At 36.1% G+C, this 26,379-nt stretch overlaps 1 protein-coding gene across 3 annotated transcripts in view; it reads left to right on the plus strand.

The window, feature by feature from the left end:
- The window catches only part of LOC115218495 (RNA-binding protein 26), a 54,090-nt gene that overhangs the window by 24,672 nt on the left and 3,039 nt on the right, over window positions 1-26,379 (plus strand). Inside the window, exons 10-21 of one of the 3 annotated variants that reach the window (XM_029788346.2) lie at window positions 447-608; window positions 3,292-3,425; window positions 4,951-5,100; window positions 10,191-10,337; window positions 10,675-10,887; window positions 14,760-14,828; window positions 16,093-16,155; window positions 17,245-17,334; window positions 19,208-19,345; window positions 20,518-20,721; window positions 23,217-23,303; window positions 24,930-25,046. In XM_029788346.2, coding sequence (XP_029644206.1) covers window positions 447-608; window positions 3,292-3,425; window positions 4,951-5,100; window positions 10,191-10,337; window positions 10,675-10,887; window positions 14,760-14,828; window positions 16,093-16,155; window positions 17,245-17,334; window positions 19,208-19,345; window positions 20,518-20,721; window positions 23,217-23,303; window positions 24,930-25,046 — 1,574 coding nt within the window. The remainder of the gene's footprint in view (window positions 1-446; window positions 609-3,291; window positions 3,426-4,950; window positions 5,101-10,190; window positions 10,338-10,674; window positions 10,888-14,759; window positions 14,829-16,092; window positions 16,156-17,244; window positions 17,335-19,207; window positions 19,346-20,517; window positions 20,722-23,216; window positions 23,304-24,929; window positions 25,047-26,379) is intronic. The other 2 variants (XM_029788347.2, XM_029788348.2) reach the window with 2 other exon arrangements.

The following is a 26,379-nucleotide window of genomic DNA, read 5'->3' on the forward strand; positions in this document are numbered from 1 at the left end:
AGAAATATTACTTACCTGGAAATAAGTAAGGGTTGGTGACATGAAGAGCATCCAGCCTAAGAAACCTACCTTAACAAGCTTTGTTTGACCATTGCAAGCATAGAAAAGTGAACATTAGGATGGTGAGGATGATGATGTGGAATACCATTGAAATTAAGTTGGGAAAAGGGCAAATTCTGAATGTACAAATTTTAAACCATAACAGGTGTTTTTTACCTAATGAAATCCCATATTCTTGATTACTCTTTGATACAATTTACATTGGTATTTTCATTGAAATATGAATAGAAAAGTGTAGGTACTTTTATAACAAAAAAAAAAAAAAATCCAAGAGTGGTTTTGAGTGATTTGGTAACAAAATAATTGACTGTTTTTTTTTGTTTTTATCATGATAGAAGCCAATATAAAATTTGTATAATGAATTATTTTTCTGTCTTTCTTTCTAGATTTAGATAACAAGTCTTGTAATGTATCGGCTCCAGAGACTAATCGAACTGTGATCCCACCTAAACGAGACTTCATGTCTTCCAATAATGCTCACAAGCACCATTCTCCATCACAAATGCATCATTATCAGCAAAATAAAAATACCCAACCAAATCCCCCAGGTTTGCTATTTTTCTAAATGCCATATTTTTTAATTGAGACTGAATTGACAGAGTTGTTAAGTTTGGACAAAATGCATAGCAGTATTTAAATATGGCCCTTTAGTTTCTGTGTTCAGATTCAGCCAAGATGGTCTTTGTCTTTCATCCTGTCAGGGTTGATAAAATAAAGTACCGGTCAAATACTAGGGCCACTTTAATCAAGTAATCCCACCCCTCCAGTTTTGTGGCCTTGTGGCAGAATTGACGTACAAAATACCATATATTATTTACGTAGTGTGTTTGAATCCCTCCAAGGACAACTTTTGTTTTGCAGTCAATTTAGCCGATTACAATTAAGTTCCCTGCTATCAATTCACTATGAAGAAAGTTTACCGAGAAAATATATCCATAGTATCTCACCATTTATAGTTAAAAACTATTTTATTTAAAAAAAAAAAATGACGAATTGATGACTGTGAACTTGCACTGTAATGAATTGATGATGGTGAACTTATCAGACATGATCCAACCAAATAATGGGGTTGATACAATTGACTGAACTCCTCTCCAATATTTGTTGCATTGCACCTATGTAAGAAATGATGACTTAGGTTTTTCCTCTGAGTGATTGCTGCTAACTTATGCCTGTTCCTTTAGTTGTGGTTGAACTGTGTTGAGTAGGTGTCCGTGCATATATGTGCATACATGTACGGGAAGAGTATCTGTATCATCATCATCTTTTGCAATGCTTTGGGCTCTTCATTTAATCTTGTTGCTTGAGATAGATAGCAAATACCAGATTTTACGAGGTAGTCATTAGGTTACCTAAGAGTATATATATATATATATATATATATTTATTTATAATTAAAGAGGAATGTAAAAATATATTATGAAGGATAAGCTATGGACATATAAGAGGTGCAGCAATATCAAAGGAAGGCTACGTGGGAAGATAGTTTTTGTATGTGGCAGATGCTCAGGAGCAATAAACACTGAAAAAGTGCAGAGAACAACATCTGCCACATTGCAGGGAGAAAAACTAGAAGTAGTTGACAGCTTCTGTTAGTAGTGGGGGCGGATGCTCTGAAAGCGTAGCTGCTAGAATATGAATAACCTGGGCAAAGTTCAGAGAGTTCCTACCTCTGCTGGTGACAAAAGGCCTCTTAATCAGAGTAAAAGGTAAACTATAATGCATGTGTATGAACAGCCATGCTACATGGCAGTGAAACATGGGCCATGACTGCTGAGGACATGTGTAAGCTTGCAAGGAATGAAGCCAGTATTCTCTGCTGGATGTGTAATGTCAGTGTATCAGAGTGTAAGTTGATTCTATCGACCCCCAGTACTTAACTGATAGTAATTATATCAACCCCCAAAAGGATGAAAGGCAAATTCGAACTCAAAACCTAATGGCAGACGAAATGCTGCTAAGCATTTTGCCCAGCATGCTAACAATTCTGCCAGCTTGCCACCTTAATATCTAATATAATATAATAAATGTGAATGTCTGTGTGTTACACTTTTTCAACTTTACTCCTAGAGGCTGTAGCCCAACATATACCATTTTGGAATCAGGCTGACTGTGAGGAAATTAGAAACATTCCGGGCCAAATCCGGACCCACAATCTTGAAATTTTGGATTGCCAAGTTTTTCATTACTGTGATTGTTTTCGGCAATTTTTTTTATACAACTTTTTACAACAAATTTTTTGGTACAATAACAATTTTTATAATCTAAAGGCTAATTTTGTGAGTAAATTAAAAACATTCAGTCCGAATCCAGGCTTGCAATCCTGAAATTTTGGATTCCTATGTTTTCATTACTGTGATTGTTTTTGGCGATTTTTTTGTGATGAATATGATCATCATTTGGATATGACTCTGGAGGAAGCAATTACTATAAATTCTCCTGAACAAGTCAGAGATGTGTTTGCAGATCTTCCCATTCGGGGTCAGTTGCTTAAAAGCCAGTTATGAATAAATCAGAATTATAATGGAGAGGGTTGCAAAAACCCTTGCATTTCTAGAAATAGCAGTCAAAACCACAATAAAGCACTCATATTCTATCTCTTCACAATAAAGCTGTTGGTGGGCAACATGACATAAAATTCAAAACTTGAGAATAAAAGATTAATTTTCTATTGCAATTTACAAGTTTTTGCAATCCTTTCCATTATAATTGTGATTTATTCATAATTATACACACTTTATATACATAGAGATAAATACAGTGTAAAAATTATTAAAAAATAATGATTTTTACCAGTGGTTAGCATGTGTCATTAAAAATCAGAAGCCATAAATATTTCTATATAATAGTGCATAAGATTTTATACACTGAGAGAAATCCACCATGCGGATTTCTTAGATGCTAAAAAGGGCAGTCAAGACCAATACCACAAAAAGAAAGATTCTTATGGATTTTGACTGCCTCTCCATGTATAAAATCTTATGCACTATTACATATATATATATCTGTCTGTCTGTGTGTGTGTATACACATCATACTGGATACTATATTAAGTTAGTCTGAGATATGTACCTAACTCCCCCAAGTTGATTATTTTACCCTTGTTTTCCTTATTTTATTATTAAGACTGCATAAAAACAATTGTTAAAGTAGACAGTACTAATTAATTAGTAGTTAATTAACAGTAGAATGTACGTCTTTTACATATATAACATTCCTTCTCATCTTTAGGTGCCTACAGCGGAAGACTGGTACCCAGGTACCTAAATACTACACTTGAAGTACGTAAGATTCCCCGAGATCAGAATAATATTGCCAAATTGAATGAACATTTTGGAAAGTTTGGTGTTTTAAAAAATATTCAGGTAATTTTTGGAAATAATTTTTTAAAAATTGTGTTAATATATTTTTCTTGCATTGTATACATATGTATGTAGAAGAAGCAGGTCAAGCAACTGAACTGCTTCTACCAGAGATGCCTTCACTCCATCATGGACATCACATAGAAGTAATACATCGCCAACAACAAAGTCCTCCAGCAAGCCAATGTCATAAGCATTGAACCCTTGTTGCTGCCTTAGCTCTGTTGGGCAGGCCACGTTTTTATGCATGGACAAATTCAGAATCCTGAAGGCTGTTTACAGTAAGCTCAGCCAGGGCAAAAGAGACTGAGGAGCTCCCTCCCCAGGAAGCATTGAAAGGGTCAGCTGAGATGCCGGCTCACAGAGTTGGGTGTGGTATGACTGCATCCAGATAGTTGTTAGCAACTTCAAGAAGGCCAGAGTAACTGCAGTAGATGGAAAATGCCAAAGACAAAGTCATAATCATGGTCCTCATCTGACCAAGGCCTACATATTTGCTGTTTGCCCCAAGGCACCAGAATCTGTCATTCATCTGAGGGCTTACCACTCTTCCTTGTAATCTTTGGACATGAAGAACTACTATGCCTATAAATTGCAGCTTGCTCACGAACTGGCAATACACACACCTTGTGTATGTGTGTTCGATATTGTTTATGTTCCTCGGGCTGCTTCTCATTCATATTTGAATTTTTTTCCTTGGTATGAGACATTGGGACATACCAGCACATGGTTCTCACACCATTGTGCATATAGTCATAGCGAGGGATTTAGCTTACATCTGGCTTTGTTTTGGGTGTTGATAAGTCACAAAGATGACAAAACATTAATGTCTACCACATCTGCAACAGGACCTGGTGAGTTATCTTGCTTGTCTATGTTTTCTAGGTGTTTTTACGCATTGGCAAGAAAATTTTCTTGCCTATAAATCGCAGCCTGCCAATGAACTAGCAATACATGTACTTGGTATATGTGTGTTTGATATTGTTTATATATATATATATATATATATATATACATATATAGACTTAGGTTCCATACCATTAAGCTAATGAGAGAGGACTCCTCCAGCAATAGGATATTGGACTAAATACTGTAGTGTTCAGTTGCATCCATTAAAAAGCATTAATTAATTAATGGTAGTCACTCATCTGAGAAAGACGTTTCTGTAATTATTGCCGAACAATCTACACAGATTTGTTCATAGTGATCATATGTTTGTACTGCACATTAGCTCAAACCTTCCATCAGATTGACATTGCCTGTATAAGTGCATGGTGTACCACAAATCAGTTGTCGAAGTCACCACAGAGCAACATGAGGTGAGGTGTTTTGGCACACACTGCTCTTTATGTATTATTGCTGCTCAAATAATGCATAACTGAGAGGGGCCCATCCTTATGGATTTTCTTGTAGTTTAAAGTGTATGTAGTATTTGTGGGTATGTATGTAAATTGTTTTATTTTGTAAGTTTTTGTTTTATGGTTGTAATTATCATTGTTTAATGTTTTTTTCTTTTTTGTTTCTTTAGGTATCATTTGAGAATGACCTGGAAGCTGCTTTAATAACATTTGCAAACCATACTCAGGCGAATGTGGCATATCGAAGTAGTGAACCTGTCTTTAATAATAGATTTATCAAAGTATTTTGGCACCGGGAAAAAGCACCTGAGCAAAAAGCTGTGAGTACGATGATTTATAAAAAGGCTTTTCAGATTCAATAATAATAATAATAATAATTGGTTTTAAAGTTTGGCACAGGGCCAGAAGTTTTCAATGGGGTGGGGGGGCAGTTGATTTCATCGACTCCAGTACTTGACTGGTACTTATTTTATCAACCCCCGAAAGAATGAAAGGCAAAGTTAACCTTGACAGAATGTGAAGATGGATGAAATACTGCTAAACTTTTTGTCTATCATGCTAATGATTCTACCAGCTTGACACTTTAATAATAAAAATAATTATGGTTGCATATTTTGGCACATGGCCAGCAATTTTAGCAGTAGGAAGTTAGTTAATTACATTGATCCCTATGCTCAACTTGAACTTATTTTATCAAGTTGATAAAGGCAAAGTTGTCCTTGGTAAGCTTTGAACTCATAACGTAAAGAACCAGAAAAAGTACTGCTAAGCAGTTACTCTGCTACATTAATGATTCTGCTAGCTTACTACCTTAATAATCGTTATTTTGGTACAAGGCCAGCAATTTTGAAGGGTTGGGGAAGTCAATTACATGGACTTCAGAGCTCAAGTGGTACTTTATTGATCCTGAAATGATGAATGGCAGAGTTGAATTTGGCTGCATTTGAACTCAGTATGCAAAGGGTTGGAAGAAATACTGCTAAGCATTTTCTCAGGTGTTGTAACCATTCTTCCTTAACAATAATAATAAGGATGATGAACATGGACTGCATTCAATTAAATCAATCTCAGCAGTAATTAACCAATATTATTTCTTCAACTTTGTTTGTATTATGTGAGATATATATATATATATATAGTTGTCTGAATGTTTGCATTGCATTTCCATGCTTGCATAGATCAAATGAGATTCATTCTATGACCAAATTCCTTTCCTGTTGACAAGAAAAATAGACCATTGTCTGCAGGATTAGAGTGTAATGTCTGTTCTAAACTATGGTTGTACTATATAGTTTAGCAACATTACTTTATGATGTATATGTGTGTGTGTGTGTGTGTGTGTATATATATATATATATATATACCGGAGTTCCGGAATTAGAAGCCTTCGAGAAAGACCTTTTCGAGCTTATTAGGAAAATTAAATTCCGCAAATATACCAACCAATTGCAGACAAATATGAGAGAAAAAATTAAGGAGATTAACGACTCGAATAAGATCTTCGTTAATTCTGACAAGACAAGGAACTTATATGCACTTGATAAGGACGTTTATAAACGCCTGATTTCGAATAGTGTCACGGACACATACAAAAAAGACAACACGAATATATACAGAGAGGTGAACTTAGAAGCAAGAGGAATAGCTAACGATCTTAAAATTAGCGATAGGATTGAATACCTTTCACCACGACCAGCTTTTATTACTCTGAAAGACCATAAAGCCAATTTTAGTAGAAACCCCAAATGTAGATTGATAAATCCGGCTAAAACTGAGATAGGAATTGTTAGCAAAAATATTTTGGACCGTATTTTAGTTAAGTTAGATAGTGAAGTAGACTTGAGAATTTGGAAGAATAGTAAGTCAGTTATAGAGTGGTTTAAAGGTATTAGCTATAAGAATAATTGTAGTTTCACACAATTCGACATTATTGACTTTTACCCGTCAATATCTAGGACGTTGCTCCTAAGGGCATTGGACTTCGCCAAGCAGTATGTCAACATCGATAGCTCGGAAATTGAAATTATTATGCATGCGAGGAAATCGCTTCTTTTTTTCGAGGATTCCACCTGGATTAAGAAGACTGAGGATTCTCTTTTCGATGTACCGATGGGGGCATACGACAGGGCTGAATTATTTATGCTCATAGGAGCCTTTATTCTCCATAATCTAAAAATAGAATTCCCATTTATAGATGCAGGTTTATATAGGGATGACGGCCTTATAGCCACGCATAATCTAAACGGCCATGAATCAGATAGACTTAGGAAGGACCTTATAGCTTTCTTTCAAAGGATGGGCTTACGGGTTACGATAGATGCTAACCTGAATAGTGTAGATTTTTTAGACGTAAATTTTAATGTAAGATCGGATAGATTTAAACCTTTCCGTAAGCCCAATGAAAAGCTATCGTATATTAGCAAAGATTTGAACCATCCACCAGTTATCCTTAGCAACTTAGTTAGCAATGTAGGTAGAAGAATATCTTCAATTTCTTCGGACGAGGCAGCATTCCATAATGCTGCACCTTATTACGATAGCGCATTAAAGAATAGTGGATTCTCGGAGAAGATCCAGTTCAACCAGCTTAATGCTAATAATAATGCTGCACGAAGAACTAGGACCAGGAAAGTTTTGTGGTTCAACCCGGCTTTCAATTTGGCCGTAAAGACTAATATAGGTAAGGAATTTTTGAGATTAGTCTCTAAGCATTTTAAGCAGGGTCATAAATTCTACAGAATATTTAATAGATGAACCCTGAAGGTTAGCTATTCTTGTTGCAGAAATTTCGCCTCTTACATTAGCCAACATAATAGGAAGCTAATTGAGATTAGACATGGTGCCGAGCCCATTAAGAAATGTAATTGCAAAAATGAAAGCTCCTGTCCGTTAGAAGGGAAATGTCTAGTGAAAGGAGTAGTTTATAGAGCCAAGGTGCAAGTGGAAGGCTCATCGGAATACAAGACATACACAGGGGCTTCAGAAAATTCATTTAAAACAAGATCTTATTCTCATAAAAATTCATTTAAATACCCAGAGAATAGGAAGAAAACCAGCCTAGCAAAATATGTCTGGGAACTAAAAGAAAAGGAAGCCCCACCTTTCAACGTGACATGGAGCATTCTGGACAGGGCGGCACCATACAGGCATGGAGCTTACAAAAATAATTTCAAGTGCAGACTTTGTCTATTAGAAAAAATGTACATCTTATTCAAAGACAATAATTCTTTGAATCAAAGAAGTGAGTTAATGAACTTATGTAGGCACGCGGCTAAATTTAAAATGTCGAATATAAATATACCATATGGATAGAGTATATATTTTGTATTTTGATTTTGATTTTGACTCTTAAACGATGAGCGCTACGATGGATTTTGTTTCCAAGGAATGCGGATCTTAATCCGTATAGCAAAGTCTTATGTTTCTACATATATATTAGGAAAAACCTACAAACTTTGTTTTCATGTTATTGTATTGCATAGGATTACCTTGATTATTATATTACCTTGATTATTTATAAATGACCCAAAATAGGATGTTATATTTTATTTTATATGTCTTTCGTATATATTTTTATTAATGCACCCATTTTTTAAAAGCAATGTTTTTTAAAAAAAAGCAATGTTGTCAAAATTAGAATGTTTATATAAGTATGTGTATAGCAAAGCATATGTATTTGTAAGCATGCGTATCTGTGTATGTGTAAGTGAAAGTATGTTTGTGCTTAAGCACACGTATACACGACGGTATGTATATGTATCCATTCAAACTTGTGTATGTATACTGGTCTCTATAGATGCCAATAGCATCGTTACACTGCTTGTATACATAAGTTTTTTTCCCCACCCCTCCTTCGTTCCTTTTTCTCTCTTTCCCTTTCTTTCGTTCCCCCTCCTTGCTCAGTATATGAGAATTGCTACATAGATGAATTTTAGCTTGCGTGCGAGACGGTTTGCGTGAATATATGTACACATGCTTTTATGTGTATATTTAGATTCATATTCATACGTCTGTATATGTATGTATGGCGTTTATGCGCATCCTTTTGTGTATGCTGATATATATATGTAGATTTTAATATAAATATGTATTGCAGTATTTATAACAGGTTTAATTTCTATGCATTAATTTGCACTGTCTTCATTAACGTCAATAGGTTTTTTCCTCGGATTTTATAATTTTTATAAGTTTTTTTATATATATATACATATATTTTTGACCTTTTTGTTTATCGCTCGAAGATTGACCGTTTTTTCTAAAGGGCCAATCAAACAAGTCCATTTCTTTTTAAAGGTGTAGCGTTTGTAAGAGTATAGATTGAATTGATATATCAGTTCCATTCTAGCAAAAACTGTCTGATGAACGGCAACGAGAAACTCAGAGTAACAGATTTTGTTGAATTTTCTGCTGCTTAAAATAAAGTATATATATATATATATATATATATATGGTAAAATGATTAATGATAGAAGGAGGAGGCATCTAGCAGTAAAAATCATGTCAAAAACATGAGAAACACCTGTTTTCTCTTGTGTATGGTAGATGAAGCACCACAATGAATAAGAATACAACATTGTGAGACTTGTTCAACCCAAGCTGGTATGACAAAGTGGTTATTCAAAAGTGATGACATACATTATTAGGTCTCAAATGTTATGGTCGCCATCTACTGTGCCTTAATGCAAGATTTATAACTCTATTTGCATTAGTTTACCTGACTGATAAAAGCAGGTTCTGTTTTTATGTTACAGTTGAGTAAAAAGGTGCTAAGAAAGGTGTCAATTTATTATTATATGCTGGTGGCACATAAAAAGCACCATCCGATCGTGGCCGTTTGCCAGCCTCGCCTGGCGGCACGTAAAAAGCACCATCCGACCGTGGCCGTTTGCCAGACTTGTCTGGCACCTGTGCAGGTGGCACGTAAAAAGCACCCACTACACTCATGGAGTGGTTGGGGTTAGGAAGGGCATCCAGCCGTAGAAACATTGCCAGATCAGACTGGGCCTGGTGCAGCCTTCTGGCTTCCCAGACCCCAGTTGCACCATCCAGCCCGTGCCAGCATGGAAAGCGGACGCTAAACGATGATGATGATGCCATGCTTATATGGATGTATAATCAAAGTGGCTGAAAGAATTTAACTGTTCATCACTAAGGGTTTATAACATACTAAATCTAATGAAGGAGACCTATAATTAAGTGTTTCAGCTTTCTCTTTCTCTCAGACATTGCATATCTAGGACTGACCAATATCTCCTTCCTGGAAAGTGCAGTTTGAGGATTAATTAGAAGCTTCCTCATATTGGTGTGGTAGTTATCTTACATGTGTGTCACCTTCATAATATCATATGCGAATCTGTTTGCTAAGTACAGTTCTTTTGTTTTTATACATTCTACCAATTCCATTTTTCAGGCTGATTCCACAGCCCCAGTGTCTTCCACTGCTGCAAACACAGCTTCAGATCACCGAATGCCAGTAAAAGCAAGGTTGGGTATTCCAGCCCCTAACTTGCTCAGTCTTGATAATACAGGACCAAAGAAAACTGAATCTGGAGAGAAGGTAAATACAATTATTTTAAAATTGTTTTTATTTCAATGTTTTATTTGTTATTTGCTTTTATGTGTTTGGCTTGGTGAAACCCTTATTGTCACCTTTGCTAGATTGACTGTTTCCCTCCATAGAGTCCTATATTTTCATATGCATGGAAAAAAATGTAAAACAACAATAGAAAAGAACTAATTAAATAATATAACTAATTCATTAATCTGCTACCTTCATAAACCATTATATATCATATACTAATGTGCTGCCAATATTGTTAAAACATGACAAGTCATTTAAATGACACTTGCATTGTGTCGCATATTTGTCAAAGTTTCCTTCCAACTGTTTGCAGGCAGTTGTCTACACGTCCTCAGTGGGCCACTTAACAAAAACAGTATTCAATCCTGCAGCTATTAAGACAAAAACCACGTCTGTAACATCTACGACAACCACTACTACAACTACCACTACACCTTCTGTCTTGTCAAAAGTAAACTCTTCAGAATCTCCTGCTAGCAAGACAGCAGAGCCAGCTGCAGTGAAAAAGGCTGGGGTACCCAAAATGGTAAGGATTTTTTTCTTTTTGTTTTGGTCTAAATGATTCAATAATACATTTGAATAGACTGAGTAAACAATGTTTGTTGTTTTTTGTACAGCTTTCCTTGTTTATTGTGGATGTTTGGTTCCAAAAATGGACACCATGTTTAAAGAATTGGTGATAAAGGAATAGTAGTAGAACATATTGGGAAAATAGGTTTCATTCCAAGACCCCCACCCCCAATGTTAAGCACCCATATTGATATCATTTCATGTTTGAAAAAATATTTGGAGCAAAATTTAATAGCTTATGATCAGTAGATAAAGTAACTGAAAAATATAACGAACAGAATCTTTGATTGTCACTTGTGTTATCACTGATCAATTTGTGAGTATCATAATCATAACACCATCATCATCATCATCGTCATCAAGCATCTGTTTTCCATGCTGGCATAAATAGGGTGGTTTGACAAGAGCTGGCTGATCAGAGTTGTATGAGGCTCCAGTTGTCTGTTTTGGCATGGTTTTTATGGCTGGATGCCCTTTCTAATGGCAACCCGGAGTGTACTGGGTGCTTTTTATGTGACACCAGCATGGGAGCTTTTTACATGGTGCCAGCATGAGTGCTTTTTACATGGCGCTAGCATGGGTGCTTTTTATGTGACACCAGCATGAGTGCTTTTTGTGTGGAACCAGTATGGGTGCTTTTTACATAGCACCAGCACCCATGGGGTTACCAAGTAGCTTACAAGATAAGGATCTCTCAGCTGTGGGAGGGAGTGGAACTGAGAAAAGTGGCTGTGTGCCAGGTGAGAGTTTGGAGTATGATAGAGGGATAGAAGAGATACTTGGCAACCTCAGTTGGATAAGGAAGCAGACGGAGGTGGGAAAGAGAGAAACAAGTCAGAGAGAGAGAGAGAGTGGTTCGGCGTACCCACAGGGAATTGTGGTGGGGAGTATTACAGAGGGGATAGAGAGGATGTTCTATAAGAATGTAAGGGAAGATATTTAGAGATAGCAAGTGATGGGGAGAGAAATTGGAGTGGCTAGCTGGCGGGTATGGTAGATATGTAAAAGCATGAAGAGTGGAAGGGCTTGTGGTGGATGGTGTGGGTTGTTGCGAAGTTTTGTCTGAGGAAAAGATTCTGTGTGAGGGGAAGAGGGGTATGGCCGTAAAGGACATGCCTGTATATATAGATGGCCATGATTTTGCTTAGCTTGACGTGTCTTCTCAAACCCAGCAAATCACCTGAAGTCTTGGTCCCTTGTCATCTTGTATGAGGCTCAACATCCAAAGATAATTTCTCACCACTTCATCCCATGTTTTCCTGAGTTAGCCCTTCTACAGGTTCTCTCAGCAATAAGAGATCAGCACTTCTTTATGCAGTTGTCCTTTATCCATATGCATCACATGAACAGGTGACTGGCTGGTTTCCTGAAGTTAGTGATGCAGATCATAAGGTCATTTGCATCACAGAACTTGAACAGCCTAGTACACTCCCCATTGCAGGAACCAACTCCATAACCTCCATGCTCCAATGGAAGTCACCTGGATGCTACCCAACATGCCCTTTGAAGTTACCATCCACAAGGAGGTTACTATCATTTGTTGATGGAGTTGTCTACAAAAGAGTGTCATAAAATTGATCTTTCTGTACAAATGGCAGTCCCAGTTGAGGAACATAGGCAGAAATAATAGTTTTTGTTCCACTTTGCAAAACTAGTCTAAGCTTAAGTATGCTATCACACACTCTGACTATCTTGATTGTCTTATCAACTCATTTCTCATCAAGAAGCATGCCCGTTCCACCAACCCCATTGTTATTGCTTACCCAGAAGATTTTATATCTATATTCTTTGTCTGAGGAACCTGGTAGAAGCTCCCCTCCACCTTGAATGCATCGTTCTAGCATCTCAACAATCTCACCAGACCTACTTTTTGATGTGCCAACTATAAGGGTGAGGAAGGGCTAGCAAGGAGGAACAGGAGAATAGCATTCTGCATCTAAAAAGAAAGTTTGCATGGACCTTTGCCAGACATATAAATTTCATATAAGTTATCCTTCATTTAATTTAACATCAATCATTCGTCTCAAACTTGCCACATCTACCAGTAAAAAGGGGCGTGGCATACACTGTTAATTATACAAAGATAAAATGGATAAAATAGCATCAATAATTAACCCACTGGCAAGCATACTTGTCACTTGACATATTTTCCATGCAAGCAAGCTAGCTATGCTGTTTTTATCTTGTACTACTGTTGCTGTGTGTGATCTGATGTTGGCAGGATAGAGCTTTTCATACAAGTTTCTGGTATAGAAGAGAGGTTCCAAGAGAAAGACTTCTGCTATAGGTGGTGGGATGAGAGGGTGCAATTAAGCTGCATGGCAGAAACACTGATGAAGGAGGCCAGATAAGATATTCAACAAGCTAAAAGAGAAAAACTGAAACTTCTAAAATGAAAAAAACAAACATCAAACAAAATAGCATGAGAGGACAGGGTATACACATTCAGAATACTATAGAAGCAGTGATAAGATAATTGTCTCCAGTCAACATCATTGACATTTTAATCCCTTTTTGTCAATGTCATCAGGCACTCAAAAGAATTTACTACATGGTTGCTCAACCTGCTCAAAATAGCAGTCAAATCTCCTAAAAATCACATCTTAGTGTCATAGCTAAAGAAAAGATGTATTAGATAATATAGTCCTATTTGGGGATGATATATTTGGAATGCTATGGTTATGCTGGAACTGAGTTTCTAAACATAGATGTCTCACTCAGTGTCACAGTTTTCTCTAGAGTGGGTATTGAGGAAATGAGATGCCCTAATGATAAAGATACTGGCATGTTTAATCTCTCTCTCTCTCTCAATGCATCTCCCTCTAAATAATTTTTATTTAGAGGGAGAATGAATTTTATTGTTTGTACCTTAGCCTCTTTTTAAGGAATAAGTCAAATTAGGCTGTGGAGTGGGGTGTGTGTAAATGATCCAAAAACATTTGTTATACAAATAATGGTCATCTATTAGTGAATTTTCCACTCTCTTTCGGAAGTGGGTTTATATATTGAAATAGTTGCAGAGCACATGATAATTGGAATTTTAGCTTAGAGAGTGGGTAATTCTAAAACTTAATTAGAGCTTGAGAAGCAGGTGCTTCATTTTTAATGGAACTTAAGCTTTTAGACATAAACTTGGACGAGAAACTTCTCTAAAATCTAGTGACTCGGTAGTATTATTAAATGTTGCTTGAGGCACTGAGCTTGCAGAATTGTTTCCACATCAGACAAAATGCTTAGCAGCATTTCTATCAGCTCTTTACATTCTGAGGTCAGCTTTGCCTTTCATCCTTTCAGAATCAAGAAAGTAAATACCAGTTGAACATTAGAGTGGATCTAATAGACTTCTCCCTCTCCTCAAAATTGCTGGTGCTTTTGCTAAAATTTTAAATAATTATTGAATATAATAGCATTGGAGAAAATGCTTTGTATTTGTTCTGGCTCCTTATGCTCCAAGTTCCAACCTTGTTGATGTTAAGTTTGTCTTTCATCCCTTTGGGGTTGATAAAGTTGCAGTCAAGTACTGGGATCCATTTTATCGATTAACTTCCTTCCCTAATAAATTTTAGGCCTTGTGCCTGTTGTTAGAATCCATTATTTACTGTTGCGGCTCTTATTAAGTTAAATGAAGCCAGCTGACCAAGATATATATAATTTCACCTGTTTATTGGTAATATTAGGTGATGCATTAGCAGCAAATCTTTCTCTTCAACATATCTGATTGTTGTAAAAAAAATTTTTTTCTCTTCTTTACTCTCAAACACACACACACATTCTCTCTCTCTCTCTCTCTCTCTCACTCACTTTTGTTTTTTCTTTTACTCATTGTAGGACTCTATTTTGAAAAAAGTTCAGAAACAGAAGCGTGATCTGTTGTTAAGCTATGTCCAGCAGCAGCATGTAAGTTCACTTGTTTATTTATCATCAACGTTGTTTGACATTATAAGTAATTTATAAATTGCACTTTTAAAAAAAAAAAAAATTTTCTTTTTGATCTGAGAATGGCTAATTAAACGAGACACCTGCTTCCCGATGATATAATCTTGGGTTCAGTCCCACTGTGTGACTACCTTGAGCAAGTATTTTATACTGTAGCCCACGGCTGACCAAAGCCTTGTGAGTGAATTTGGTTGATGGAAAATGTGTGGAAGGCTGTCTTATATATTTGTGTGTGTACCCTTGTCTCGGCACCATTTGATGGTTGTAAATGAGCGTCAGTGTTGTACAAGCGGTGTTGTTCATTTCCAGTCTTCCATTGGAAATATTACTTCTAAGATTGGTGAAGTTCATATGAGAGGTTCTCACATGGTAAATAACACAATATTCTGTGATCTTACAACATTCACTTTTAACCCGTTAGCATTTAAACCGGCCATATCTGGCCAAAATATTTTACCTATTTTATGTTCAATCTGGCCAGATCAGGCTTCTCCTACCCACCCTTAAATGTCATTCCAAAGATATACTATCACATCAAAATTTCAAAGCTACAATATAGTACGTGATCAATTCGAAACAATGTGAATAAATAAATCTTGCATTTGACAAAGTAATCTGAATGCTAAAGGGTTATATATTACTTTTTGGTATTAATACTGTTTCTGTGGCTATTAATTATTTTTTAATAAGCCCACTGGCTATTTGCAACACCAGTGCCTGAATAGACACAGATTCTGTGTATATATATCACTGATAGAGGAATTGCTACTATCTCTAGTTGTAGACATCTACCATTGACAAGGCCAAAGAAGGCTGAAATCACATGAACTGGTAGTTCTGATGGCAGTAGCAGATGATTATCTCCCTGCTAGCAATATAAATATGAGTGCCTATACTCACACTCATGGTAAATTATGCAGTATTCTGCGTTTTAAGTGGGGATAAATATTTATTAATGTTTTTGTAAATAGCACTTCTTTTCAAGACGTTAATACTCATGCCTTCCTTATGTCAAACATACTCAACAGAAATTTCCAAGATTATCAATTGATTTTTGTCCCTTACTACAACAGACATTTAAATTTACCATTTAAACTATGTGGTTCTTATTCAGTGGTTTTCTACATGCAGTCCCTAGATTTTGTTTTTATTATAAATACACTGTGAATGACCTCTGTCCAGTATATATATATATTTTTGACAAACTTCTTTTTTTTTCCGTCAGTTATTGAAAAAACGGTTGACAGACAAAAATATTTCAGCTGATACTAAGGGGAAAATTCTTAAGGTAAGTATATTTGATGTTTGTTGGTTGTTGTTAAACCTGATTTGAGCAAAGGTATGATCAGAGACATCTAGCAATGACAGCCCTCTATTTCAGATGTATATTTTTGACTATTTTTCACTATGTTTACAAACTTTTTTTGCTTTCTAAATAGATGTTAAATTCAAGCATTAGGTTGTGTAGGTAGCAGAAGCTGTCTACTACTTCTAGAGATTGCCCACCTCTATTGGAGATGGTAGGAAGGGCAGATTGTTTGATCTTTGTGTATGAAGCATGATGTTGCATAGTAGCAAAACATGAGCATTGGATGTGGAAGATATACTAAAGGCTGCAATGAAATAGGATGAGCATGTTCTGCTGGATGTGTACTATTTAGTGCGCATGAATGATGGAAGACTATGAACTGAAACAAAAACTGACTATAAGAGGAATAAAATATAGTGCACAAGAAAGAAAACTGCATTGGTATGGACGTGTAATGCATGTAGAGGATAAAAGGTAAAGAAATGTCAGGTAGTCTGAGTGGAAGGTATCTGGAAGAAGAAGACGACCAAGGTAGGTATACAAAGAAGTAGTTGGTGATAATCTCTGCATGTTCTGAAGGAGATGATGACAAAATGTAACAAGAGGCAAAAACGCTGTACTGGAGAAGATTTACCCTCCTTATCCAAGTATGGAAAAACTACTGTAAAAATGATACTGATGAGAGCAATGGATGGCTATGTTGATTAGCATATCAGAGAACTGTCTAAGATGTCACCAATACTGTGCTTTATCTGTGATCAAGATATGTCAGTGGGTGCTATAAAATAGCTATTATATATATACATATTCATTACTGTTAGCACTGTAAAGCTAATGAGTGAGATTTGTTCTTAGTACACGTCAGCAAAAGGGACTGATAGAATAAGTACTAGACTTGAAAATAATATAGTACTAGGGTTAGTGTGTTCAACTAAAACCCTTCAGTTCAGAGCCCAAGCATGGCCCACAGTCCAGTGAGTGAAACAAATGATAAAAGATTTCATAAATGTTTAATAGTCTGAAAAATCCTAACCGAAGTTACATTTGTGTTTTTGTTTGTAATGACAGGAAATTGACGATCTCCGAAATATCATCAAGAAGTTCCAAGAGGATCTTTTCCCAAAGAAAAAGTCAGAGGTTACCAAAACGAAGCCAGCAGTAAGTACTCTGCATATCATTTCTCTTTAATTTTTATTTACAAATTGCCACCAGAATCAATTCACCCTCACTCCTTGTAATTGTGGCGCAATAAAATAAAATATCAGTAAGACACTGGAGTTGATTCCCTTGTTTATAGCACTTGCTTTCTATCCTATCCACCATAAAACAGTTTTCTCCCATGTTGAAAGAATGAATTATTAAAGAACAGGAGATTGGTAAAAACCGTAGAGCATTGAACAAAATGTCTTTCAGCATTTCGTTGAGACACTTCTTCACATTCTCAGTTTAGTTCATGTCAGGGTTAATATTGTCTTTCATTACTTTAAGGATTGGTAAAATAAATGTCACTCATGTACTGTGGCTGATTTTACTGACTGCTCCATTTACCAAATTTGCGGCCTTGTACCAATGTTAGAAATCTTCAGTATTTGTTCCAGTTTTTTACATTCTGAGTTCAAATCCTACTGATGTTAATTTTGCCCATCCTTCCTCCAGCTTCAGTAACATAAAGTAAAAACGTGCTAATGAATCCATGGCCAACAGGCTGCTCTGCACAGTGGAAATGTGTGCATAAGCCTCAAAAGTGAAAGTAAAAAAAAAACGGTTGATATTAACTAAGCACCTCTTCTCAGAATTATTTGACTTGTGCCTAAATTAGAAACCATTATTATTAAGGTGGCATGCTGGCGGAATCATTAGCATGTTGGACAAAATGCTTAACAGCATTTCTTCCAGCTCTTTATGTTCCGATTTCAAATTCTGCCAAGATCAACTTTGCCTTTCATACTTTTGGGGTCTGTAAAATTAATACCAGTTCAGCACTGGGGTTGATGTAATTGACTTACTCTCTCCCCTAAGATTGCTTGCCTTGTGCCAAAATTCAAAACAGTTATTAATAAGATGGTGAACTGGCATAATCATCAGAATATCAAAAGAAATGCTTTGAGGTATTTTTTCTGGCTCTTTATGTTGTGAGTTCAAATCTGTGTCCAGGCCAACTTTGCATTTTATCTCTTGGGGGTCAGCAAAATAAAGTACCATTCAAGTACTGGGATTGATTTTAATTGACTTATCCCTCCCCATAAAATTGCTAGCCTTGTCCCTAAATTAGAAACAATTATTATTATTAAGATAAGCACAGGTGTAATTTAGCAGTTCAGGAAAAGAGTACTAGGTTAAAAAAAGTAAGTCGTGGGATCAATTTGTTTGACTAAAACCCTTTAAGGCAGTGCTCCAGCATGGCCATAGTCAAATGACTGAAGCAAGTAAAAGCGTAATATAGTGGAAATGACCAAAACTCTGGAGTAAATCAAAATGAATTTATTTAGTGTCATCCTCAGTTTACATTTTATAAACCCTAATGCAGACTCTACTTTTCGTCCTTCTTCCAAAATAAATATCACTAATATTTTTATGACAGTCCAGTATACAAAGCTCTTACCTTAAGGTGGGAAGAATTAGTGGCATATTCATGAAAAAGAATTAAGTATATATAATTGGTTAACTTATACCAGCTGTTTTAATTAAACCTGAATGTTTTATCAAATTTGTTTATCATTAAGTATTGTTTTTCCTTTTTCTTTAGAACTCTGTTGCTTCTTTATACTCTCTAGAGGCTTACTCTGTTCTTTGGTTTTATTTTAAGAAAATCTGTAATTTGTTCTAAATCTGAAGAAGCCCATTTCTAATTAAAACGAATTGTTAAGTTATTGTTCAAGCAACTTTTTAAAATTACATGTCAAAACTTTTAAAGTTTACTCTGATTGTTTCCATTGAATAATTTACAAAAAAAATCAGCTGGCGTTGCTTGTTGAATTGAAAACTCTTGCTTTGACACTGATCGATTTGCTATGTTGTGGTGTTGTTACAGGTAACAATCCCGGGACCATCGAGTAGTCAGAAAACCCAAAAGGAAATCTTAGACACTGAGTTGGAATTAATCTCCAAGCAGAACAGTGGTGAAGACACGACTGACTTACGTAAAAAACTCATAGAACTTACACAAGAGGTGGGCAGTTGTTGTCCTTTCCAATCCTAGAATTGTCTGTAAGAATGAAGAGTGATCAAGAGGCTTGCCAAAAATTGTTTTTATTAATGCATGCTGCTATAATTCTTGCAGCCAGTGTGTATTTTTATTGGTTGTTATTTGTGCAGTGTCACTAGATGGGATAGAAGGTGGTGTTTGTTTGTTTTTTGTGGGGATGTTTTGTTGTTGTTTTTAGGGTAGGTTATTGCCTTTGATGTTTAGCATTTTGTTGATCCAGAAAAGCTAGCTAAGTAATTGGATGGTGTACTGAATTTGTTATCCTATTTAATGATTTAATGCCATCATCTGGCCCTTGAGTGCCTTTTACAGACTTCATTCTATTGCAAACATTCGGACCATATCTTTTGTCTGAAGATAACTCAGTATCTTGATGCACCACGTCCTACTGAAGCAATCCATGAATTGAGGTATCTTCTCCTCACCCTCCCCACCCGGCCCTGCCAAAAGGTCATTAGCACTGTCCTTCTTCTGACAAAGCCTTGAAGAAAATAACTTCTTTGTCAATTACTCCACTGTAAAGTTTTATGCTATTGTTATATTGTCAGAGCCAGATACCTCAGAATCTCTGTTAGGCCCAAATTATTCTACGTGTTTTATGTCCAAACCTGGCCGGATTCGACCTCTCACACCTACCCTACAATGTCATTCAAAAATATACAACCATATTGAAATGTCAAAGCTATGAGATAATGCATGATTAATTCGAAGCAATGTGAATGAATAAGCATTACATTTTACTAATCTGAATGCTAAAGGGTTAATATCACCAGCCAACGATCACTGGGGATGTTATCAGTGATATACTCCCAAAGCCCTATGTTTAAGGAACTTGGCAACACCCTCATGATTGCAGAAAGAACCATAGCAATGGAGCAGTGTATTTGTACAGAAGTACCTAGTGAGCACAGTATGTTTTCAAAAATGTACAAGTATATTGGAGACACACTTGTGATAGAACTTAAGAGATTTTTTTTTTTTTAATTCCTCTTGAAATTTTTTCTGTAAATTTGTTTTTTGTAAATAACAAAAATATCATAAAGTGTTGTTGGTACATATATAATTAATGTTTAATTTCTTTAATACTGGCTTTGTTTAAAAAAAAAAAATTTTTTAAATTCCCTGTTGTTTTTCAGGCCGCCTCTTTAGGTCTTTTATCAAGAGGAAGGGGTAGGGGAGTGATCCGTGGGAGTATGCGATCGCGAGGCAGTTCTTGGAGCCGGGGACAGAGGAGTCTGAAAATGACAGCTTCAAACAGGTCGCTTGACAATCGGCCAAAGCAAATTCACGTGTCTGGGTTCGATGCTGAACCTCTGAAAAATATTTTAGCCCATTTTTCTGTAAGTATCTCATTTTCTTTTCAATGTTTAATTGAAGTTAGAATAACTCATGTTACTGTGTCTTTCCTCCTCCTCATCATCATCATGAGTTTCCTTTCATTTTTTTCTCCCATGTTGATACATGAGCTGGTTGTGTATGCATTACATCTCCCTCCTTGTATTTTAATTCTACAGTATCTTACCTATGATGGTTGACATTTTCCAATCTTCCTTAATTCTTAAATATCCCTTAGTTTTGCTGCTATCATGATATTTCTTCTACCATCCGTTTTTGACAACATTTTTTAAAACCCTTTTATTATGATATTTCTAACTAAAAATACCTCTTATGTGTTTCAATTAAATTCTAAAATAATTGTGAATTTAAACTGATTTCATAAAATATCTCTAACTTGTTTTATTTATCATCATAAGGTTCTTAACCAAATCTGCTTCATAATATTTGTTTCAGAGCAAATCTACTTAGAGGTAAATTCAACAAAATATAACATTATTAAAATTTTGTTTAAATGAGTTATTAGCTAATATTTGATGAGTATGCAACAAAATTTTCATAGATAATTGTGCAAATTACTGGATTATATATCAGTTGAACTTAATGCACATAAAATAGGCATATCAGTAAAGGTAAAACAGATTGAAATACTGGAAATTGTCTTCAAAGAAAACTAGGAAATGAAATAAACACCTACAATTCACAATCCAAATTAAAATAAAAATGAAATAAATTCGAAAAAAATATTTATAAATAAAATTTATATATGCCAGATGAATCAACTTCGTGGCAGGAGGTGCAGATGAGGGCAGCTGCATTAAAGTCTCTAATGCACCAAATGTCAATTCCTAAAAAGCATTCGTGAAGTAAAATTATGTTGCAACACTAGCATGGCCACAGCTTATGAGCTAAAACTAGATAAAATAATAAAAATAATGCGTGCACACATGCACAATGTTCCTAAAAATGCTTGGATTTCTAACTTTAATCTAAGTATGTAGGAAACCTCAAAATATCATTTTTTTTTTCCCTCAATGTTCTGTATAACAGTTCGTTTCCGCAGTAATCACTTCAAAGGAAAAAGTAAAAAAAAGTATTCTAACAGTTGCATTTCCTTGGAAAGACTGATTAAATCTAATATCTTCTAAAAATAATTAAGATACAGGTTGTCGTTAACTTAGGACCTATCTGACTTCTGACCAATCAACTTTGCAATGATTGGTGTGCCAGCTCCTGGCAGCAATAATAAATAGTCCAGCTGAAATCTAATGGGTTTAATTTCTTAGAAATTAACCTGTCTATGGATAATATCAGCTAGAAAATACTTCTCCTAGGTTCGGTTATCAATCACCACTGTGTTGGATGACTGTTCTGTCATGGAGGCATCGAGGCAACCTTGTATTTGTTTATAAGACGACCAAAATTTTTGACTAACGCCAGTATAATAGTATAATACAGAATGCTGTGTGCGACTTTAACCTGAGAATGTACCTTATGAATGTAAAAATATAAAACCAAGCTATGTAGGCCTATAGACCAACTTACAACCAATTGTGGTTGTAAGTTGATGATGACCTGTAAATGGGTTTTAAACCCTTACTATATTCAGTGGAAATAATCCGTGGTAGAGGGAGACCCAGGAAGACATGGGATGAGGTGGGGAAGCTTAACCTTCGAACGTTGGGCTTCACAGAGGCAATGACGGAAGACCAAGACTTCTGGAGATATGCTGTGACTGAGAAAACCTGGCAAGTAAAGTGAGATCACAACTGTAACCTACACCAGTGTTGCATAACCAGCCCACTTAAAAAAACGTACCTTTGGATCGTCGGGCGACATGCCGTGCTTGAGGAGACCTATTGAGTCAAGCACATCAAAATCAAATCAAACCACAATCAAATGGAAATTGTACTTCTGGCTGATGCCAGTGCCGCCCGACTGGCTCCTTGTGCCAGTGGAACATAAGCACCATCTGAATGCAGTTAATGCCAGCCCCTTCACCCCGACTGGTTCCTATGCCAATGCCATGTAAAAAGCACCATCCGAATGTGGCTGGTCCCAGCGCCCCGGTGGCACGTAAAACACACCACCTGAACGCAGTCGATGCCCCCCCCCACATACACACGTCTGGCTCCTGTGTCAGTGGGACGTAAAAAGCACCCACTACACTATCAGAGTGCTTGGCATTAGGAAGGGCATCCAGCAGTAAAAACTTTGCCAGATCAGATTGGAGCCTGGTGCGGCCTCCTGGCTTGCCAGACCCCAGTCAAGCTGTCAAACCCATGCCAGCATGGGAAATGGACGTTAAACGATGATGATGACATGTTGCCACACTGAGAATGAACCTGAAATCATGTTGGGAAACAAATTTAACGACACAGTCACACCTGCACCTATTATAAATATGAATATATGTAGTATATACATATTAACCTTTCCACTAAGATGTATTATTAATGATCACGTGATATATATATATATTTTTTTTTGCTTCTGTCAGTTATTTTGTGAATTGGTGAAATCAGAACCAGATCCTACAGAGAGTAATGTTATCTTGACGTTCAAATCTAGACAGGATGCTGAGAAGGTAAATATTTTTTTGTTGTTGTATTTTATGTCATTTTTTAATAAAAAGGTGTAATAACCTTGTGGAGATTATGCATGCTCTCTATCTCCCCTTTCACATTTTTTCTCATATGGAACACACTCTTGTCATCCTATACACCTACACATTCATCATACACTCTCTCTTATTGTTTTTGTCACTCAGTTTTGAAACCAGTTTCATCTGACCCAGTCACAAAATGAGTGATGGGGCACTACAGGGAATTCAACAGTCAATTACATTGTACATAGTGTATTACTGATACTTATTTTTAATTCAACAAACTTTGGAGACTTGAAAAGTCAAATTGATATGTGGAAATATTTGAACACTGGGGAAAGAGACAGACTGACAGGGAGAGGAAAGATTTGTGCTGTTTTGGACCTGTGGAATGTATGACGGATGAGTTGGTTGAAGAATGCTAAGTAATCCTACTGAAAGCAACACTGAATTCAGGGTGGACTTGACAAGGGACCACAAGTGTAGAGATTCTTGGAATATCATTCTGATGGATGTACATCTTTTGTCTTGAAAACCAAAGACGGTCATTTTTCTTCTGGCATTGACTTCAGCCGCTCATGCTGCTCGCAGTTGCTCTTCTTTGTTATCGTTTGGTTTGGGTTTAAAAGTTGAAAGTGGACTAAACCTTTCATATCCCACCAAACAGATGATAACAGCTTATGTAGGTGAAGACCTTCTTTAGCCTGTAGTGCTGTTGTTTCTCCTTTCCCTACCCACTGTCTTCGGCACTCGACATTTTAATAGGGAACCCATTTCTCGTCACCAGTCTCTATTCAGTCCAAAAACGGTTCATTCATGAGACGAGACAGCAAAGAAGAGCACACATTCATTCTCTGTATTTGATTGAACTTGGAGAGTTTGTTAGGAACCCATTTACCCAATTTGCTGACTTTTCCAATGGCACGCAGGTGTCAATAAATGGTTGAATGACCGAATCCAAGCTTGTCTGCTAGTTCCTCAACAGTTATGATGGGATTTTCTTCCAGGTTTTGCAGGACATCCTCGTTGAGCTCTACAGATCTTCCAGGACAGAGCTTGTCTTCTAGGCTGTAGTTTCCAGTTTGGAATTTCTGGAACCACTGCTGACACTGGCTTCTGCTTATTGTTCAATCCCCATATATTGCATTAATATTCCTTACACTTTCCATTGTGTTGTTGCTTTTATTGAACTCATAAACCAAAATATGCTGAATGTACTTCCAGTATAGCTTTGAAAAAATAACTGTTAAAGTTGAACTGCACTCTTCAAAACTTGCACTAAGAATAAGGACAGGGTAAAATTACTACCTGCTTTTATAGCAAGTTGATGCAGGTAGTTTATCCGACCCTCCTCTGACTTTTAGTTCATGCAATTGAAAATCTTCGTTTTTAAGGGGTGACCCAATATATACACGTACATATATATGTGTAATTTTGTTATATACTCAGAAGTATAATTAACACTGTGTCTATGTACACACACACCCATGTATCTGTATCATGTATGCATGTATATATATATTTTTTTATATTATGTTTATACATTTATATGCGTGTACAAGCATACATTGTCACCATTTGTATTATTATTGTTTCATTTCTTATTAGGCTATATTGAAGTGTCGTCGATACAAGAACAAAGAATTAAAGATCAAATGGTACACACCAGCTGCTCCTACAGTTACTAATAGCATTGATACATCATCTGCTGACCTTGATGATTCTGTAAGGCCTGTTTTCTCTCTTTCTTATTTGTTGTGATTACTTAAGCATTTAGTCCTCACATATTCAATGCATATTCTCTTGTTCAGCAGAATCTTCTATTGATGGTAAAATGAAATGGTTGTAATCCTTTAGCAATCAAACTGGTCAAATCTAGCTTCTGTAAGCTTGTTTGAGTTGACCCAAGGTTGAAGGTAGTGTTTCTATGAACAGCCCATGTAATTTTTTCTTTCAATTTGTTTGGGACTACATTGTATAAAGTCTATTATTTTTTAAAGACAGCAGTGTGTGATTTGAAGGAGATTTGGCTGTTTTTCCTTGCATATCAAATAACTGTGCAGAGCCTCTCTTGTTGGTTGAGGACAGCATCATTTGGTGTTGCTTGTTCATGTGTGATGCTGTAGGTACATCTTTTTTCATAAGAAAATAATCACCACTCACTCATACCTAAATCATTTTACAAATATTAAAGCCATGTGACCTCCAGTATCGATCTTTTACAGATGTACAAGGCCTTGTCAGTTAACAATAATTAAAATTAAAATATTAGTATTATATGCCCCTTCCCTCATACATCAACCCAGTGGTTCTCAACCATTTTTTGCCTATGGCCCTTTTGATTCCTATTTTACTCACTGTATATAAAAGAAAAAAATCCTACCGCATTTTTATAATTAAATATTATTAGGAATTGTGTAAAATAACTAAAATATTTTATGCATTGTAGAAGTATAAGAAATTTATTGCACATAAATTTTAATAACAAAACTATGTTGTCCCCCCCAGTCGAGAGCCACTGTGTGAACCCATCATCTCCAAGCAGGAATCTGAAAGCTCCCTCCATTTGTTGTCTTGCGAGTGGCAAGGTCACCTCACAAGTATCTGTGGCATGTAAAAATCACCAAGTACAAGGTGTAAAGTGGTTGGCATTAGGAAGGGCATCCAGCCATAGAAATTATGCCACAGCAGACACTGGAGCATGATGTTATCCTTGGACTCATTGAATCCTATCAAACCATCCAATTCATGCCAGCATGGAACGTGGATGTTAAATAAGGATGATGATATTGTATATATCAGCATGATTATTTGATATGCTCAATATTTTGACTTCTTAAGAGTAAAATTATTGACAAGTTAGTATCTACACTGCATATGAATACATCAAAAATAAAGTGGGAATTCAACTGGATGAAGCATGAAATGTTCTAGATTGCAGGACATCAGAGAAAACAGAGATATTGTGGAAGAAAAGTGTGTAAGGATTGATAATGGTACACTTGAATTTAGTGGTTCTGAAAAGAAGCATGGAAGTGCTGTTATGAAATGCTACTAA

Source organism: Octopus sinensis, linkage group LG13 (assembly GCF_006345805.1).
Source record: "Octopus sinensis linkage group LG13, ASM634580v1, whole genome shotgun sequence".
NCBI lineage: Eukaryota > Metazoa > Mollusca > Cephalopoda > Octopoda > Octopodidae > Octopus > Octopus sinensis.